Here is a 19966-nt window from a genome sequence, read left to right as displayed (position 1 = left end):
TGGCTATGGGATCCCCAGGACAGGTTTGGGAAGCCCTGATGTAATACATTCTTCAGATGGTTACTTATGGCAGTGGTTCTCTTCCCTGTCCTAAAAGCATTCCTAATCTTCTGGTTTTTGGGATATCCATAACAAATATGCATGAGACTTGCAAAAACTGGGTCTCCAATGTATACTAATCTATTTCATGAATGTATATTCATTTCAGATATATTGAAAATAAGGTTGGGTTAGGCATGCATCCAGGACAGAGTTGAGAACCAATGGTGTATGGACTCGCACGCTTCAGTGTCTTATGACTGGTTTTTGTTTTTTGTTTTTTTCCCAATTTAAGATTGACCTTGTGTTTGCTAGGCTGGCCCAGCAGACTATTCCTGATAATTTGGATCTAAGAGAAGATTCACGCCTGAGAAGCCTAGATATAAGATGTATACGAAGCTTAAATGGTAATAGCAAAACAAGGAATTGTCTAAACTGTGTAACCATGAATTCTTCCCCCACCCCAAAAAAAACCCACAATTTTTCTAGGTAGTAGAGGTAATCAATCTTCATTTCATTTAAGGCAGCTTTGCACATTTGAAAATCAGTATTGGTATTTGCCCAGACTTTATGTATTGTGCTCACTAGAAATTGCAAATGGACATTTATCAGAGGAATTTGTGGAGAAGGGAGGTTTCTGAGTGACCTTTAAAGTTGGTTTAAGCCTGGATCATTTATTCTTGGAGCCATCTTGCTGCCTACTGGTGGCAAGAATACAAAGATGAACCTCTTAGTGATGTCAGGTTGTTCCCTCTTCAGTATTAGAAAGCATTGCCTGTGTTAGCGATTGTGTACCAGCACTAATGACATTTCAGTGAGTTTGCAGAGGTGATCCTTTAACAGAACTCTCTCCCGACCATTGAAATATGTCTTTGTACAGACATTACTTTCATTTGAATCCATTCAACAGGAAACCAAATTTTGACAAACTAAAAGTTTCTTGTTAAATTAACACATCTTTATTTCCACTTTCAGACATTTTTCCTTTCCTGTAGCAGAAGCTCTGCTACAGGATAATGCATCCAGAAATGATCTGAGTGCTAGGTGGTAATTCTTTGCAGGAATCTGAGCAGATTCTCAGGCATAGAAAGCTGTCTAGCACAAGTTAACTAATCATCTGAATGCAGAAAAATTCAATTCTCTCCTTTTGAGCTTCTTGTATAGGTCATTATTTCTCTTTCATTTTACTGACTAGTGAAGTGAACTTGAAAAGATCTTAAGAATTTGCACTGGGATTTGCATCATCCCTGTATTGGTTGTCAGTGTGATTTACAAGAGACCAAATGCAGTTTTTCCTGTTCATCTTCAGCAGTTGTCAACTTTTTTTTTTTTTAAATCTTACTTTTTATTGTCCTTATTCTTTTTGTGATTCTGCATTCAAGGACTGCAAAATTTAATAGCTGGCATGACCATGTTGAGAATTTGCATGTTAAAACTTAAACTAGATGTGTCACTTTCAATTTCTAAATCTCTCTAGGTTGTAGAGTTACTGATGAAATTCTGCACTTGGTACCCAACAAAGAGAACTTCAGGTTAACACTAAGAGCTATTAAACTGTGGGCAAAAAGTAAGTATTTTGAGGTGTTCTATCTGAAATGTAAAATTAAGTTAGTATGTGGCACATGTAAAACTAATCAGAGAAAGTTCTTTTTCACTCAACGCACAATTAAACTCTGGAATTTGTTGCCAGAGGATGTGGTTAGTGCAGTTAGTATAGCTGTGTTTAAAAAAGGATTGGATAAGTTCTTGGAGAAGTCCATTACCTGCTATTAATTAAATTGACTTAGAAAATAGCCACTGCTATTACTAGCAACAGTAACATGGAATAGACTTAGTTTTTGGGTACTTGCCAAGTTCTTATGGCTTGGATTGGCCACTGTTGGAAACAGGATGCTGGGCTTGATGGACCCTTGGTCTGACCCAGTATGGCATGTTCTTATGAGTGTAAATCAGTTTATCAAACAGGCCAAACCTGATTTAAAATTTGTTAATATTTGCAAGTTCTTTTGGGGGAAAAATTAAACCCTCAAATATTGTATACATATTTCAGATTGACTATACTGTCATACAAATATCAAATAATGCTTTCATCGCCTTGATAGTCCAGGTGGTACTGAGAAAAGAATGAGCAGAGATGCAGTGAAACTATATCAATATCTTCCCCCAACCCCCACTTCATTTTCATTACTTGCATATCATTTATTTTCTTTGGTAGAGGCTAGAAATTTGACTGAAACAAAACTGAACATTCAAAAGTCCAGTTTTTTTACTTGTAAAATCCTATTGTAGATAATTCAGATTTCTCACTGTTGGCCTCAATGCCTGGACAAAATGAGGTGGCTTTTAAATATGGTATCTTGATTTACAACTTAACAGTAATCATGTTTGGCCAGAGTATTAACTGGTTAGACAAGGCAAATCAGCTCCAGATGCACAGTCTCTTCAGAAACTAAACTGCAGCTGTATAGTGTGTTTAGTATATTCTCTAGCTAAATAAGCTGTATAATTGCACAAGTTAAAATAGAAAAGTAACATGAAAATAGCCATGGAAGATACACATAAGCTGTGTGTTTTTATTTCAGTATAAATGCAGGATGGGGGGGGGGTGTTACATTATGCATTTTAAACATATAGATTGTGGACTAGTATTACCAACATTTTCTGTAAGGATGTACTGCTGCTCTATTTAAATCAAGTTGCATTATCTGAAATTTTGAGCATGCAAGTTTGTTTACAGGGCGTGGCATTTACTCCAACATGCTTGGATTTCTTGGTGGTGTCTCTTGGGCAATGTTAGTAGCAAGGACATGTCAGTTATATCCAAATGCAGTGGCATCGACCCTTGTCCACAAATTCTTCTTAGTTTTTTCTAAATGGTAAGTATTAACCTTTTGCAAAACTTTCTGCATAATTTTAACCCAGTGTCTGTATATACTAGGGATGTGAATCGTTTTCCATATCGTCTTAACGATAGAAATCGTGTGGCAGGGCAAGAAAATCGTCTTAGGCACGATTTTTTAGTTAAAAAATCGTTAAAAATCGTTTTTTCCGATTAGTGCGCACTAACTCGAGTTAGTGCGCACTAACGGGAGTTAGTGCGCACTAACGGGAGTTAGTGCGCACTAACGGGAGTTAGTGCGCACTAACGGGAGTTAGTGCGCACTAACTGGGAGTTAGTGCGCACTAACTGGGAGTTAGTGCGCACTAACTGGGAGTTAGTGCGCACTAACTGGGAGTTAGTGCGCACTAACTGAAAATGATACAATTTGACACTTTTCAGGTCAGTTAAGGTCAGTTTAGGAATGAATATGTATTCCTATTGGCTGCCCTCTTATTTATTCATGTTACCAAGTTTCCTACTGACAGTATATGGGGGATGGGAAATGGAAACAGTTGGTAGCTTGACAAAACAAGTAATGTGATCAGTCAATGTGACTAGAACTTGTGCCCTAACCCTGATACCAGGGGTATTGTGATCTTCCTGCACACAGTGCCCTATCCCTATTACCAGGGGTGTTGTGATCTTCCTGCACACAGTGCCCTATTCCTGATACTGGGGGTGTTGTGATCTTCCTGCACACAGTGCCCTATTCCTGATACCGGGGGTGTTGTGATCTTCTTGCACACATCCCGATATCAGGGATAGGGCACTGCATGCAGGAAGATCACAACACTCCTGGTATTAATAGGGATAGGGCACTGCATGCAGGAAGATCACAACACTCCTGGTATTAATAGGGATAGGGCACTGCATGCAGGAAGATCACAACACCCCTGGTATCAGGGATAGGGCACTGTGTGCAGGAAGATCACAATACCCCGGAGGAGTGAGGGTCAGGCAGCTCCCCCCTGTCTGTGAAGCCAGCCTCTCACTAGTAATGCAGGGAGGGAGCTGTCTCAGACTTCACCATCCTCCCCCCCCCCCTTACCCACACACCATTCACTAGCTGGGACATGGGGGAAGTCAGGAGTGAGGGTCAGGCAGCTCCCCCCTGTCTGTGAAGCCAGCCTCTCACTAGTAATGCAGGGAGGGAGCTGTCTCAGACTTCACCATCCACCCCTTCCCCCTCACCCACACACCATTCACTAGCTGGGACATGGGGGAAGTCAGGAGTGAGGGACAGGCAGCTCCCCCCTGTCTGTGAAGCCAGCCTCTCACTAGTAATGCAGGGAGGGAGCTGTCTCAGACTTCACCATCCTCCCCCCCCCCCCCCCTCACCCACACACCATTCACTAGCTGGGACATGGGGGAAGTCAGGAGTGAGGGTCAGGGCAGCTCCCCCCTGTCTGCGAAGCCAGCCTCTCACTAGTAATGCAGGGAGGGAGCTGTATCAGACTTCACCATCCTCCCCCCCCCCCTCACCCACACACCATTCACTAGCTGGGACATGGGGGAAGTCAGGAGTGAGGGTCAGGCAGCTCCCCCCTGTCTGTGAAGCCAGCCTCTCACTAGTAATGCAGGGAGGGAGCTGTCTCAGACTTCACCATCCTACCCCCCCCCCCTCACCCACACACCATTCACTAGCTGGGACATGGGGGAAGTCAGGAGTGAGGGTCAGGCAGCTCCCCCCTGTCTGAAGCCAGCCTCTCACTAGTAATGCAGGGAGGGAGCTGTCTCAGACTTCACCATCCACCCCCCCCCCTCACCCACACACCATTCACTAGCTGGGACATGGGGGAAGTCAGGAGTGAGGGTCAGGCAGCTCCCCCCTGTCTGTGAAGCCAGCCTCTCACTAGTAATGCAGGGAGGGAGCTGTCTCAGACTTCACCATCCTCCCCCCCCCCCTCACCCACACACCATTCACTAGCTGGGACATGGGGGAAGTCAGGAGTGAGGGTCAGGCAGCTCCCCCCTGTCTGTGAAGCCAGCCTCTCACTAGTAATGCAGGGAGGGAGCTGTCTCAGACTTCACCATCCTCCCCCCCCCCCCTCACCCACACACCATTCACTAGCTGGGACATGGGGGAAGTCAGGAGTGAGGGTCAGGCAGCTCCCCCCTGTCTGTGAAGCCAGCCTCTCACTAGTAATGCAGGGAGGGAGCTGTCTCAGACTTCACCATCCTCCCCCCCCCTCACCCACACACCATTCACTATCTGGGACATGGGGGAAGTCAGGAGTGAGGGTCAGGCAGCTCCCCCCTGTCTGTGAAGCCAGCCTCTCACTAGTAATGCAGGGAGGGAGCTGTCTCAGACTTCACCATCCTCCCCCCCCCCCTCACCCACACACCATTCACTAGCTGGGACATGGGGGAAGTCAGGAGTGAGGGTCAGGCAGCTCCCCCCTGTCTGTGAAGCCAGCCTCTCACTAGTAATGCAGGGAGGGAGCTGTCTCAGACTTCACCATCCTCCCCCCCCCCCCCCCTCACCCCACACACCATTCACTAGCTGGGACATGGGGGAAGTCAGGAGTGAGGGTCAGGCAGCTCCCCCCTGTCTGTGAAGCCAGCCTCTCACTAGTAATGCAGGGAGGGAGCTGTCTCAGACTTCACCATCCTCCCCCCCCCCCCCCTCACCCACACACCATTCACTAGCTGGGACATGGGGGAAGTCAGGAGTGAGGGTCAGGCAGCTCCCCCCTGTCTGTGAAGCCAGCCTCTCACTAGTAATGCAGGGAGGGAGCTGTCTCAGACTGGTATCAGGGTTAGGGCACTGTGTGCAGGAAGATCACAACACTCCTGGTATTAATAGGGATAGGGCACTGTAAGAGATGACTGTAGTAGATTGAATAAAGATCTGATGTTTCTGCTCTCCTCACACCAAACAAAAACAACACACAAGCAGAGAAGCCCTTCTTACAAAGCTGAGCTAGTGAGTTAAGTAGGAGGAAAAGTAAACATACTGGTGCCAGTGTGGCTACTTAAAAAATACACTTACCAACAATCAATTACATATATTTGAACTGTGTACAGTTCCAGCCAGGACCACCTTTCTAAAATGCACAGTGATTGGCAAATTCAACATGCACTAGCATTTCAGGTGCCTGCTAACAAAAATAATAAACAAACAAGTTCTAGTCACGTGAGTGCTGATCATTACATTACTTTTTTTGTCAAGCTTCCAACTGTTTCCATTTCACATCCCCCCAACCATATTGGTAACATCAATAGATAAGAGCACAGCCAGCCAATAGGAATACATACATACATATTCATTCCTAAGTGACCTTTACTGACCTGGGAAGTGTGAACACTTTGTTTCATTTTCTGTTGGTGTTCGTTAGTTTCCAGTTCCATTTCCCATCCCCCCAACCATCACCTCAGTGGTAACCTTGGTAACATCAATAGATAAGAGGGCAGCCAGCCAATAGGAACACATATTCATTCCTAACTGACCTTCAGTGACCTGGAAAGTGTTTATTTGTATCATTTTCAGTTAGTGCGCACTAAATCGAGTTAGTGCGCACTAACGGGGAGTTAGTGCGCACTAACGGGGAGTTAGTGCGCACTAACACGATTTAACGATTTGTAACGATAAATCGTTAAAATTTCTATTGTATCGTGTTCTATAACGATTTAAGACGATATAAACATTATCGGACGATAATTTTAATCGTTGAAAAACGATTCACATCCCTAGTATATACTGTTTGATTTTTCTGGCTTTAAAAAGCATAGGGGATCACTAATTAGCTTGGTAAATTGCAGTTTAGTCTTGCATATCAGTGTATGAAATCACTGATCTGGTGCCTCAATGGCAATGTCTTTCTGTATGGGTTTGTAGAACCAATTTGATTCATTTACTTTTTATTTGCAGGGAATGGCCAAATCCGGTGCTGTTAAAACAACCAGAGGAGAGCAATCTAAACTTGCCAGTGTGGGATCCAAGAGTATGTGGGCAGTGATGTGGCATGAAGAGTTTACTATTGACCGTGGATATCTTTGCTTATCCTAATTTGAATTATAATCTGATTTCAGCTTTAGGATCACTATTTTTGGCCCTGTTATTTTTCCACCCCACTTCCCCCCCCCCCCCTCCCCCCCCACCACCTTCCAGCTGAGTTGGAGCCAGCACTGAGATTGTGGTGTCATGAGCCTTCATTCACAGCTACTTGGGGATTTTTCCCTTATTTTAATAAACCCTGGTCTGCTTATTGGAAGAGAAATCCTGAGGCTGGGAGTCATGAACCAGGGCTCCTTCTGAACACTATCGTAGACTATAAATCCATTCTCCCAGGACAAGCAGGATGGTAGTCCTCACATATGGTGACATCAGATGGAGCCCTATCACGGAACACTTTTGTCAGTTTCTAGAACTTTGACTGGCACACTGAGCATGCCCAACATGCCACCAACCCTGCATCCAACAGGGGTCCCCCTTCAGTCTCTTTTCTGCGTAGCAGTTGCCTTGCAATTCTTAGGAGCTCTGAGAATTTCTCACAAATTTTTCCTCATGAACATTTTCTCAAATTCAAAAATGTTTCCCCGTCCCAGAGTCCCCATTGATAGCCAACCTCCGCTAACGCAGGTAAGTTTACCACGTTCTTTGCAATTGGTTCCCGGCAGTGTTTCCATCAGTGCCTGGCCACAGACCAAGCGCCGCCCCTTTTTCAAAATGGCCACCGGTTTTCGGAAGTGCACAGTGTCCGAGGACTGTCATGGACCCTTATGATGTCTCTTATACTTGGGGCCTTCCCACGACATCCAACAGTGCACTAGTTGTGCCCAAATGATCCCTAAAGGCCGCCACCCCCACCTAGAGAAGATGGAGCACCCGTTTGCCTCTAACTGCTTGTCTCCATTGACTCCGGCCAAGAGCGCACAGTCAGACTTTAGTCATTGACTCCGTCTCAGCAACATCGAGTCGCTGGTGACCGGCTGTCACTGCCATCATCCCGCTCCAAGGCTTCGACGTCCTTTGCACCGGAGAAGGACCGGGCCGAGCATCAAGAGAAGCACAGTCAGCACAGACGCGAAGCTTCATCGGGTGCCGTCACTGATAAGGCATAGACATCGGCTGAGCCACCGTCCAAGACCCGGGACACTGAGGCGTTTCCCCCCACCTGCAGTGGTGCTGGGAGCTGAGACTCCACAAGTTTCTGTGGTTCCTCCGGCATCACGTATTTAGCCTCCAACCCCGGCCACTGTGTTACAAACACCAGCCTTCCGGGAGGAATTGGACCGGATGGTCCAAGAGGCAGTGCTTCAGTCTCCACCGGCACAGACTCCCATGCCGATGCCTAATCCGGTACCTCCTTGAGAGAATGGACACTGATCAGTACACTTCCATCGGTGCCCATTCCTTTTGGACCAGTGGCACCTCAGAGACCATTGTTACCGCCACCAGCATCGATCCCAATTCCTTTGTTTTCAGACGGTTAAGAGCTGGATCGTGCCTCTTCTTCCTGAGAGCCACTGATGCTGGAACATTCCTGGGCCATCGGGTTTAATTCCACCCCGACGGCCATCGAAAACAGATTTCATCGTGCTGCCGCCTCCTATCTTGGTGCCTTCATCTTTTCCATCAGTGCCACCTCCTGATCCAGCTGGATTTGGACTTCTGCCTCCATCCGAAGGCCCGCAGGATGGAGGAGACCCACCATAAGACCATTAGGGTAATGATTCTTCTGATTCTCAAGATTCTGAGGACCTTCTGTCAGAGGCTTCACCCTGGAGGAAAGACGCCACTCCCCTCCAGGGGACCTATCATTTGCCAGCTTCATTAAGGAGATGTCTGAGGCCATCTCCTTTTACAATGCTGGAGGTACTTCAATTCGTGGATGCCCCCAAAGAGGTAATAGCAATTCCAGTCCACGAAGTTCTGCTTGACCTCTTACACCGTACCTGGGAACACCCTGCAACAGTGTCGCCAGTCAATAGGAAAACAGATGTTACATACCTTGTTCAGTCAGCTCCAGGTTTCCAAAGCTCAGCTACCCCAACACTCCAGTAGTGGTAGAATCTGCCCAGAAAAAGGTTGAGATCCTGGCCTCATTCTTCTGCCCCTCCTGGCAAAGAGCAGAAGTCCTTGGATGCCTTTGGTTGAAGAGTTTTCCAGGGATCTATACTGATGGCACATATAGCAGCCTATCAGCTATACATGACGCAATACACCAGGAATCTCTGGAAACAAGTCCAAGATTCCACTGAGACCATGCTTGAACAATTCCAAGGATTGTCTACCATCCTCCAGAAGAGTCTCTATGCTGGGAAACACGAGGTCAGAGCAGCGTATGACATCTTTGACACTGCCTCCAGAGTGTTAGCGGTGGGCATAGCTCAAATCCTCTGATTTACGACAAGTCCAGGACAGGTTAGGGGACAACTTATTTGAAAAAATTCTGGAGACAGTAGCGCAACTCAAAGACCACCATGAGACCTTGTGCCAACTGTCCACTGTCCCCTCAGACTACTTGTCTACCACCAAACCAACATTTAGATGAGAACCTAGAAGGCTAACCTATAAACCATGTAGGTATTCTCCTCCGTCGTGAACTCGCTGGACCAGACCCCTTCAGAGGTCAGTCTCGTCGGCACAGATCCCCAAAAACCTAACCAGCCCCTTAGACTGGTCCTGCCTCGGGGTTTTGACTCCCTTCTAGAGAGCAGCAGTCAACCCCCTCCTCCAACCATCTTTCCTGTGGGAGGCTGCCTGTGCCACTTTGCCAACAAATGGCACAATCGCCACCAACCAATGGATCTTCTTGGTAGTTGCCCACGGTTACCATCTAAATTTCCTTACACTACCACCAGACTCTCCACCATGTCCGGCATGGAGTCTAATCGAGCACACCCCACTTTTCGAAGCAGAGCTCTCAATCCTCCTGCAGTCCATTGCCATGGAACTGGTTCCCTGACTGCAGCGAAGGAAAAGGGTTCTACACTCTTTATTTTCTAATTCCAGAAGCCGGGCGGCATATGTCCTATACTGGACCTCCGCACCCTAAACACCTCTGCAAGGAAAAGTTCAAAATGGTTAACTTGGGCACTATTCTCCCTCTCCTAGAAAAGGGAGATTGGCTCTGCTCTCTAGATCTTCAGGAAGCTTATGCCCATATAGCCATATCCCCACCTCATCTAAAATCTCGTTCATAGTAGGTGAAAGGTATTTCCAATACCAGGTGCTCCCCCCTTCGGCCTGATGTCAGCACACCGAGTATTTATGAAATGCCTGGAAGTAGTAGCAGCCTACCTAAGACAGCGCAGTATCTATCTGTATCTAGATTGGCTGCTCAGAGGTCCATCCATCCAAGGAGGTAGTACTTAATCCCTCCGTTTTACCATACAACTATTACAATCCTTGGGGTTTCTCAAACTACCCCAAATCACATCTGTCTCCATCATGCACCGTATCGTTCATTGGAGCAGATCTAAACACCATTCAAGCCAGAGCGTACCTCCCAAGGGATTGAGCGCACAAACTGTCAACCTTGGCCAAAGCAATGCAGACTCGCCGAAGCGCTATAGCTTGTCACTTGCTAACCTTGCTAGGGCAGATGGCATATATGGTTCATGTTACTCCAATGGCTTGATTAGCCATGCGAGTAACACAATGGACTTTAGAGTCCCAGTGGTTCCAGTCAAACCAAAATCTGTCACATATTGTCCATGTAACCAGCCAGCTTGGTGGATACAGAAGTCCAGTCTTCAGATAGGACTACCCTTTTGAACTCCAGATACTCAGATTATCTTGACCACAGATGCCTCCAACATGGGTTGGGGAGCCCATGTCAATGACCTACAAACCCAGGGAACCTGGACCAAAGCAGAAGCAAATCACCAGATAAAGTTTCTGGAACTCTGGCCAATACGTTATGCCCTTTTCGCATTTCAGGATTGCCTGTCCAACAAGGTAATCCTGATTCAAACAATCAGGTAGCGATGTATCTCAAGCAAGGGGGCACAGGCTCTTACCTGCTATGCCAGGAGGCAGCACAGATATGGGCCTGGGCTTTCTCCCATTCCATGCAACTGAGAGCAACCTACCTGGCAGGCGTAGACAATGTGGTGGCAGACTATATCAGACCTTCCATCCCCACAAATGGTCCCTAAGTCCCCACTGTAGTGAACAGAATTTTCCACCAGTGGAGTCGCCCGCACGTAGAAATCTTTGCGTCAATTCACAACCGCAAAGTAGACCAATTCTCTCTACACCGCAGCCGCGAAACACCGAGGGATGCCTTTGCCCACTCGTGGAAAACAGGTCTTCCATACTTATACCGTCCTTTTCCACTCATCACCAAGACTCTCGTGAAGCTACGGCAAGACCGGGGCACAATGATCCTCATAGCCCCGCGACAGGTTTGGTTTCCCATCCTACCTCTCAGTCCAGCAACCAATTCGCCTGTGCATACATCAACTCTCATTACGCAGTGGACTGTTGCGTCACCCAAACCTCCATGCCCTGTCTGACAGCATGGATGTTGAAAGGTCGATTCTACAATCCCTTAACCTTTCTAACGATGTGTCCCAGGTCCTCGTAGCTTCACGAAAGCCTTCTACTAGAAAATCTTATCGTTCCAAGTGGAAAAGATTCTCCTTGTGCACAACAAAAGAAATAGATCCCTTTTCCTGCCTCACAACACGGTTCCTAGACTACCTCTGGTACCTCTCTAGTCTGGACTACAAACTTCCTCCATTCGAGTACAAGTGCCATTGCTGCTTACCACAAAGTTGTAGGAGATGCCCCTCTTTAGGCACAACCCCTTGTAGGGCACTTCATGAGAGGCTTACTCTAGTTAAAGCCTCCACTGCGTCCCCCCAATTGCGGCATGGGACCTCAATGTTAGCAAGGCTCATGCAACCTCCGTTTGAGCCCCTACACTCCTGTGAGTTTAGACATCTCACTTGGAAAGTGATCTTTCTGGTTGCTATAACTTCGGCTCGCAGTGTCGGAGAGCTATAGGCACTGGTAACTAACCCACCTTATACAAAATTTCTCCATGGTCATGAGATACTCCGCACTCACCCTAAATTCCTGCCAAAGGTAGTTTCTGATTTCCATGTAAATCAATCCATAATACTTCCTACATTTTTTCCAAGACCTCACTCACACCCAGGTGAGCAGGCCCTGCATTCCTTGAACTGTAAATGTGCACTTGCCTTTTATTTAGACTGCACTGCAGCCCATAGGAAGTCCACCCAACTTTTTGTCTCCTTTGACAACTGGGAGTTCCGGTGGGCAAGCAGACCCTGTCCACATGGCTGGCAGACTATATTTCCTTCTGCTACCAACAAGCAGGCCTTCCGTTACAGGAACGCATGAAAGCGCATTCGGTCAGAGCCATGGCAACGTCTGTGGTGCACCTCCACTCCGTACCTATTGCTGATATCTGTAGAGCTGCCACATGGAGTCTTCTCCATACCTTTCACAGCTCATTGTCTCGACAAGGCTGGCAGGCAAAACTCCATCTTGCCAGTCTGTCCTACGTAACTTGTTTACAGTTTAAAAACCCAACTTGAAATTCAGGCTGCCCTCACAACCAACAGCACCCCTGTTGTGCCTGTTGCACGTTGGGTACTTTAGGTTCTCTCTATTCGGGCATCCTGTAGCTCGCTATTTACCCATATGTGAGGACTACAATCCTGCTTGTCCTGGGAGAAAGCAGTTGCTTACCTGTAACAGGTGTCTCCCAGGACAGCAGGATGTTAGTCCTCACGAAACCTGCCCGCCACCCCACTGAGTTGGGTTCGCTTACGTTTTCTTTATTTTTCTCTTGTACTTTTTTGCTACAAATGAAATTGAAGGGGGACCCCTGCTGAATGCAGGGTTGGTGGCATGCTGGGCATGCTCAATGTGCCAGTCAAAGTTCTAGAAACTTTGACAAGTGTTCCATGATAGGGCTCATCCGATGTCACCCCCATATGTGAGGACTAACATCCTGCTGTCCTGGAAGAACACCTATTACAGGTAAGCAATTCTGATATACACAAATTGTCATCCTTTAACAGTGACCATGACTCCCTTGCTTAGGTACTACCAACCCAGGGGTTAGTAGACCAAATTGGGGAACATCTGCATAGAATAGCACAACACTGCCACTGGGACAGCCTAGGTTCAATATTTTTATCTGAACAGGAGCTATACCCTTTCTCTGGCTTAAATATTTATATTTAAGGTCAGGAAATATGCTGCCTTGTAGTGAATGAAGGCTGGTGAAAAGTTGATCTTATTGCGTTATTATAGAATGCCTTTCCAAATCCTATACTGGAGAAAATTGAAATTATCTGCTCTTGTAAAGCTCATCTTTATCATTAGGATTTCTAATTGTATTAGATACTGGTTAGTGTTGTGGGTTCTAAGACTCTATTTATAGGATCTAGTATCGAATGGATGAAAATGCCTGAATTGCCAGATTCCTGGCTCTCACTAGGAATCTGGCATCAGGCATTTTGATAGATTTATAGGCCCTATTCACAGGGTTGATTGAGATGAGATTTTGAATTAAATCTTTTGATATTGATGCTGTTGTGTTCAATTTAGTATCAGGCTATTTGTTTTTGTATGTGTGACGCAAGGTACAGGCATTCAAAATCTGCAATAAATCAGCATAGGAACAAAATGTTCATAAATCTGATTTTAAAGATATTTCTGGAGCTGCTTCTTGGCTAATACATAAGACTTTACCTCTATGCTTTTCACTGTGCAGCCATATTAAAATATCATGGATGCAAATTTGTATATCTGATATTTTACAAGTCCAAATCCCTCATTTAGGCAAACCAGACTCAGAACTTGGAATCAACCAAATATTATTCCAGCCATGTCCCCAGTGAAGTGTGGCTTTCTGAAATACTACTTGTCCTTAGAGCACAAAATAGACTAAATTGTAAATTACATAGACTAACTTTAATAGCAAAAAAGAATATAATTTGTTCTAACTTTGTGCTTCAAGTCTAGATAAAAATCATTAGTTTTAAGTAACCCTTGGGTGGTTCAGTTGAGTCATAAACCAGAAAATGAGACAGACCAAGATTTATGGACACTAATCGCTCTTAAATTTCACAGGGTTAACTATAGTTGAACATTATATATGGTGACACTTTTTGAATTGCCTGGATATTGATTTATTAAACCAGGCAATTGTTTCTGATTTGAAATATAACATATGATTGAAAAGTTAAAAAAAAACCAAAATATATATACAAAGTCTGGTAGACTATTTTAATTTGTTCTAAAATTGCTATTTCCAGTTAAGTCAAAGGATCATATAGAAACATAGAATGTTGTTAAAGACTTCTTGATACACTCATGCCAACTTGTTCTGCCTATTCAGTCTATCCCAGACATGCTTTAATTCTGCCACTGTTCTGGCTCCTATCATCTCTGCTGGAAATCTGTTCCGTGTGTCCACCTTCTGAAGTGTTCATTTCTTTTGAGCCTACCTTCAGCTTCTCATTCTATGGAAAAAGCTACTTTGTGTTGTAACTTAAATTAATGTTCCATCTCTTAGCATTTAGCACCAGTGAGCCCTAAAATACTGCGAGAGGCTATCTTAATGTTAAATTTGGACTTTACAATTTCATAGGTAAATCCAGCTGACAGATATCACCTCATGCCCATAATCACACCAGCTTATCCACAGCAGAATTCTACATACAATGTGTCCACTTCATCTCGAACAGTAATGGTAGAAGAGTTCAGACAAGGTAACTTGTTCCATGTCCTAGTTTATTTGGTACATGTCGAGGGGGAGAGGTTTTATTGGCATTAGTGTACCACATTGTAGTTGTCTTGTCAGATTTTTTTTTATCAAGTAGGACACTGCAGTGGAGCTTCTACAGAAGTAGTTCAGAACAGCTGAGCCAAAATGAGTCTCCATATGGAAAAGCTGTAAACGCTAGATGTCATTTATCAAGAGTGACAACATTTAATAATGCCATAAGTTGTCAACTTATTTTAATAGCACAAAGGCAAACTAAGTCCTGCCTCTTTTAACTTGAATACATGAAAGGAATCTCATTGTTTAATGTCTCAACTATCTCTAAGCCTCTAAGATACAAAAATTCTCATTTGTATTAAACAGATTTTAAACTGCTGTAAGAGGATTTTGTATAGTCAGGATATACAGTCTGGTACTACAACTGTATCAAAGCTTTAAAAAAAAATTTTTTTTTAAAGACAGCTAGCATGCCAAACCCTCTTCCCCACAGGACCCACCATTTTTTTCATATTTCTAAACTGCCTCTCCTGAGATTATATAACAGCATATAACAAATTGAATAAATATGAGTAACAGAATCTCCTATGGCTATAAAAAGGATACTATGGCTGATAAAAACCTTTTATTGCTTACCATCATAGGTCTTGCTATCACAGATGAAATCTTACAAGGAAAGTCAGACTGGTCAAAATTACTAGAACTGCCAAACTTTTTTCAGAAGTACAGGTATGTATTAAACTAGCACTTGATTTTAAGTTAGTGAGGGGTTTTTTTAGTAGCTGTAAAATGACTGACTCCACTCTTGTCTGAAAGGAGTTTTAGGCCAGTATGTTGATCTGAGCATCTTTTCTAGTCCAGATCAACTACATAGCTCTAGGCACTTTAGTGTTTGAAGAGAGCATGGAGTGAAAGGATCATCAGTTTTCAGACTTCCCTCTTTATAAGTGAAGAGCAGTAAAGAAGTACTTGAATGGAGGTGGTGTATGGGCTCGAAGCCTTGACTTCATACAGGAGAAATAAGAAAAGATGTACAATCCTTTATTTCTAATGTAATTTGATGTCTTAAGTCTGGAAGTGAATGTCTGGGTAGACTTAATCATGGGTCTACCCAGACATTCACTTCCAGATTTAAGACACAAATTACATTAGAAATAAAGGATTGTACTCTGCACTGTTGGCCACTGCTAGACTTTAAAAAAGCCATTCATTCAGAAACTGGTATTATGTAGCACAAGATGTCTACTCTCTCTTCCTGTTCTGTAGACAATCTATAACATTTTTTTATTCTGGAACACAGATATTCACATTACAAGCTATTGAAACATAGACCTCATTCATTCCTAGAACATACTTTTATTGTATAAGCTGAAGGATTTGATAGCTCTGTTAAATTTTATGTGGTAGTTTCATTTAGATACATAGAAATTAATGCTGAATAAGTTACAAGTACCTTTTTTTATTAGATAAATGTTTGTGCCTAGCTTTCTACAGTGAAACTCCCTTTCTCAAGGCTATGCAAAAATGAGAAAAAGGTGTTTAAATATTTAAGGAAATTGTGTTCTACTTCTAAGTTGGAAGATGTCACATATCAAGACGTAATCCAACAAACACCGAAGTAGTCCTTGCACTCTCAATTATGAGCATCCATACAAGTGCAAGAATGAAGTGAGTTCCTGGTAGAGTTTTTTTTCAAAATTATTATTTATTTAATATTTTTATTGTGGCTACTCCTTATTTACGATACAGTCTAAGGACTGTATCATAAATAAGGAGTAGCCGCAATAAAAATATTAAATAATAATTTTGAAAAACTCTCTACCAGAACACACTTCATTCTTGCACTTGTATTGATGCACATATCAAGACGTTCCATTCCATGCCTGTGGATAATTTAAGGCCTATAATAAAAAAAAAAACAAAAAACAAATAAGCAATCACTGACAAAGGACTACAGTTTACAATTCAGACTTCTAGCTTATACTGATCTGAAAGGGAGTAAGACTCCTGAAAGCTAATCATTGTTAGGCTAATAAACTCTAATTACATGCATCTTCAACCTTAAATTCTACTTGATTGTTTCTCTTAAAGTGGTATGTTTCTTAATTAATATCTCCATTTTTTTTCAGGCATTATATTGTGTTAACGGCTTATGCATCCACTGAAGAGAATCATTTAGAGTGGTAAATCTTACATTAATGTTGCACTATACTTTGTGGAAGGAAGTCATTACTAAACCAAAGTTTCTAAAGTTAGAGTAGTTGTAATCTCTAAGCAGGTGTACATAGCAATATTGGAAACTGGAAACATACATTAATCTCTCAACTTTTTAGGATGGATTTTTATAACCTCATAACAGTACATGCACAATGTAATTGAGCACTTTTTTTGTTTAACTCTAAAGTACATAAGATTCAAAAAGCAAATGTTTGGTTCTACAAATGGAGCATTCATTAAGGTGACAAATTTAAAGTTTATATATGGACAAATATATTTCTCCAGTTTCCCTAATTTCTCTCAACATCATAATATTCTGTTTAAGAACTGATTTGATAATACCCAAAGGCTAAACTACTGAAGCCAGTATTGTATTTGAAAAGCCATTGCAGGATAAAATGGTCTGTTACATATAATCTGTAGCAGGGGTCGGGAACCTTTTTGGCTGAGAACCATGAATGCCACATTTTAAAATGTAATTCCGTGAGTCATACTAACTACAACCCCCCCCAAGACCTACCAAAAGTCCCTGGTGGTCCAGCGGGGGTCCAGGGCTCGCAGACAAATCTTTAATAAAGTAAAAACCCCCACCCGCCTGACGCCCCCCCAAGACCTCCAAAATTAATTTACTACACCCCCCAAGACCTGCCAAAAGTCCCTGGTGGTCCAGCGGGGGTCTGGGAGCGATCTCCTGGACTTGGGCTGTCAGCTGCCAGTAGTCAAAATGGCGCCGACGGCCCTTTGCCCTCACTATGTCACTGGGGTCGACCAATGGCGGGTCGACCCCTGATCTATAGTATATGCAAAGAGAAGTGTTTTAGAAAAAAAAAAAAGTGGGTGATTTTGTCTGGTAACCTGAATTGCAGTTGATAGACAATAAGATTGTTGTAAATGAAGGCACCTAGTGTAAACAGCTGTCAGAGCAAGTGATATTAATACCCTTTAAGATTTGGAGAACTAAAGGACTAGAAGATAAAAGTATCATGGCTTCTGTGTTTAGTCCCCTTCAGTATGTACAAATAAAGGTCAATAAACGAGTTGGCAGTGATACCTTTTTGATTGGACAACATTAATATATTTGACTAGTTAATTCTCTTTCTCAGGTCAGTGAAGAAACAGCATGGTTATACTATTTCAGAGCAGTTGCTAGGCCATAGGTTGTCTGCATATGCCATTACAGCTCAGTAAAGGAGGTTCTAGAAGATTCTCAGTAATCTTTGTAAATATTTCTTTACAGAAAGGGTGGTGAATGTGTAGAACAGTTTCCCAGTGGAAGTGGTAGAGACAAAAGCAGTATCTGAATTCAAGAAAGCATGGGATAAATACAGGGGATCGCTAAGGAAGTGATGAGAATTATAATGCTAAACTAATTGGTCAGATGGGCAGACTGGGCCATACAGTCTTTTTTTTTTTTTTTCCCATCGTGTTTCTATATTTCTAAAGGGCTTTTCCATCTCATCCTGCTACATCAGTCCAGAACGATTGGGTTATGTTCCCCTTCCAACAGATGGAGGCAGAGCACATTAATTTTCTGTGACATCACTGCTTGTGTGGTGCAGTGATAGTTAAAGCCAGAATTCTCTGCCTTCAACAGAGATGGTACAGCAGGTTTTTATTTTTCTCACAGGACAAGCAGGATGGTAGTTCTCACATTGGGCTCCATCCTGTGATGCCACCCTATCACGGAAAACTTCTGTCAGTTTCCAGAACTTATGCTGGACATGCCCAGTAGGGGCCAGTCAGGCACTAACCCTGGGAGTTCTGCAGAGATTCCTGACAGGAATTTTCCTCATGGAATTACTACAAGTTAATTTGCCCCAAAGGGGTCCCCTCTAAAGTTTTTCAGACCGCGGTACTCTGGTAAGTTTATACCCATTTTATGTCTAGTTTGGCCCTCGTGGGCTACTGGCCATGGATCGTACCGCAGCTTGATTTTTTTTTTTCCATGGCGTCGGGGTTCCGTCGGTGCCTGGACTGTACTCGCACCATGTCCATCACAGATCCCCATAAAGTCTGTGTTGTGTCTAGGATGTGAGCACGATGTCTTGACCTGCACAAAACTTGCCCTAATGACACCAAAAGGTCGCAAGGCCAGAATGGAGAAGATGGAACTTCTCTTCTGTGCTCAAACCTTGACTCCGTCCATTGCATCGACGTCAGAGCCAGCATCGACCACTGGCCGGTGATCGCCCGGCATTGACGACTTCTCAGCCATAGACACCCTCTACTCCCCCTCAGGACAGAGGGGATCGTTGGGAGAAACATCGCCATCGGCACCGAAAGACTCGGAGCATTGAGGGAGCGAAATCATGGACATCGTCCGAGCCGCTGTCTAAGAAACCCCTTCCAGAAAAGGCGCAGACCATTTCTGCGACCGGGTCACCAAGGCAACCTCACCCGACAGGGGATCGGGAGCAGTGACTCCACCTTTAACAGGGGTCCCTCCGGCTATGCCTCTGCCTCCTTCTGTTCTGGAGTCAGGGCTGCTTGCTCCAGGTCTGAGAAGAACTGGACCTGATGGTTCAGGAGGCCATCGACAAGGCGATGCACAAACACCAGTACCAATTGCGGAACTGTCCACTGACCCGATTCCGGCAGCATTGGCATCGCTGCTCTCCAGGATGGAAGCGCTCATTGCCGTTCTTCCACCGATGGATCCTGGGTCTCCGATGGCGCCGGTGCCCTCCCCACTTACATTGTCATCGGGAGGAGAAACACCGTTCCGCATCCCTCCATCGGGGGTTCTGCCTCAGCCATCGATGCCGATACGTCCGGTGCCACCGAGCCATCCATCGATGCCTTCGATGCCAGTGCCTCTGATAATTCCTCAGATTCCTTCGGAGCCTAGACCAGGACCTTCAGGTATTCCATCACCCTGTCCCCTCTAGTTCCTAGAGGGACAGGTGCTGATCCCTACGACACCTGGACTTGATTCCTCTCCAGACACAGATGATTTACTTTCATCACCTTCACCCACTGAAAGTAGGAAGCATTCTCCTCCAGAGGACCTCTCCTTTATAAATTTTGTGAAGGAAATTTCTGAATTGGTCCCTTTCCAATTGCAGACTGAACAGGATGATAGGCACCAGATGATGGGAGTTGCTCCAATTCCTGG

At 44.3% G+C, this 19966-nt stretch overlaps 1 protein-coding gene across 4 annotated transcripts in view; it reads left to right on the top strand.

Annotated features, from left to right (window-relative positions):
* The window catches only part of PAPOLG (poly(A) polymerase gamma), a 246617-nt gene that overhangs the window by 56337 nt on the left and 170314 nt on the right, over positions 1–19966 (top strand). For 3 of the 4 annotated variants that reach the window (XM_029593721.1, XM_029593722.1, XM_029593720.1), the window contains exons 7-13: positions 335–446; positions 1517–1606; positions 2777–2915; positions 6792–6864; positions 14503–14623; positions 15279–15363; positions 16764–16817. In XM_029593721.1, coding sequence (XP_029449581.1) covers positions 335–446; positions 1517–1606; positions 2777–2915; positions 6792–6864; positions 14503–14623; positions 15279–15363; positions 16764–16817 — 674 coding nt within the window. Of the gene's footprint in view, positions 1–334; positions 447–1516; positions 1607–2776; positions 2920–6791; positions 6865–14502; positions 14624–15278; positions 15364–16763; positions 16818–19966 lie in introns of those variants that run through there. The other variant, XM_029593723.1, reaches the window with a different exon arrangement.

This window comes from Rhinatrema bivittatum, chromosome 3 (assembly GCF_901001135.1).
Source record: "Rhinatrema bivittatum chromosome 3, aRhiBiv1.1, whole genome shotgun sequence".
In the NCBI taxonomy this organism is placed as follows: Eukaryota; Metazoa; Chordata; class Amphibia; order Gymnophiona; family Rhinatrematidae; genus Rhinatrema; species Rhinatrema bivittatum.
Note: the sequence above shows the minus strand (reverse complement) of the source record. Positions and strands in the feature narration are given on the sequence as shown.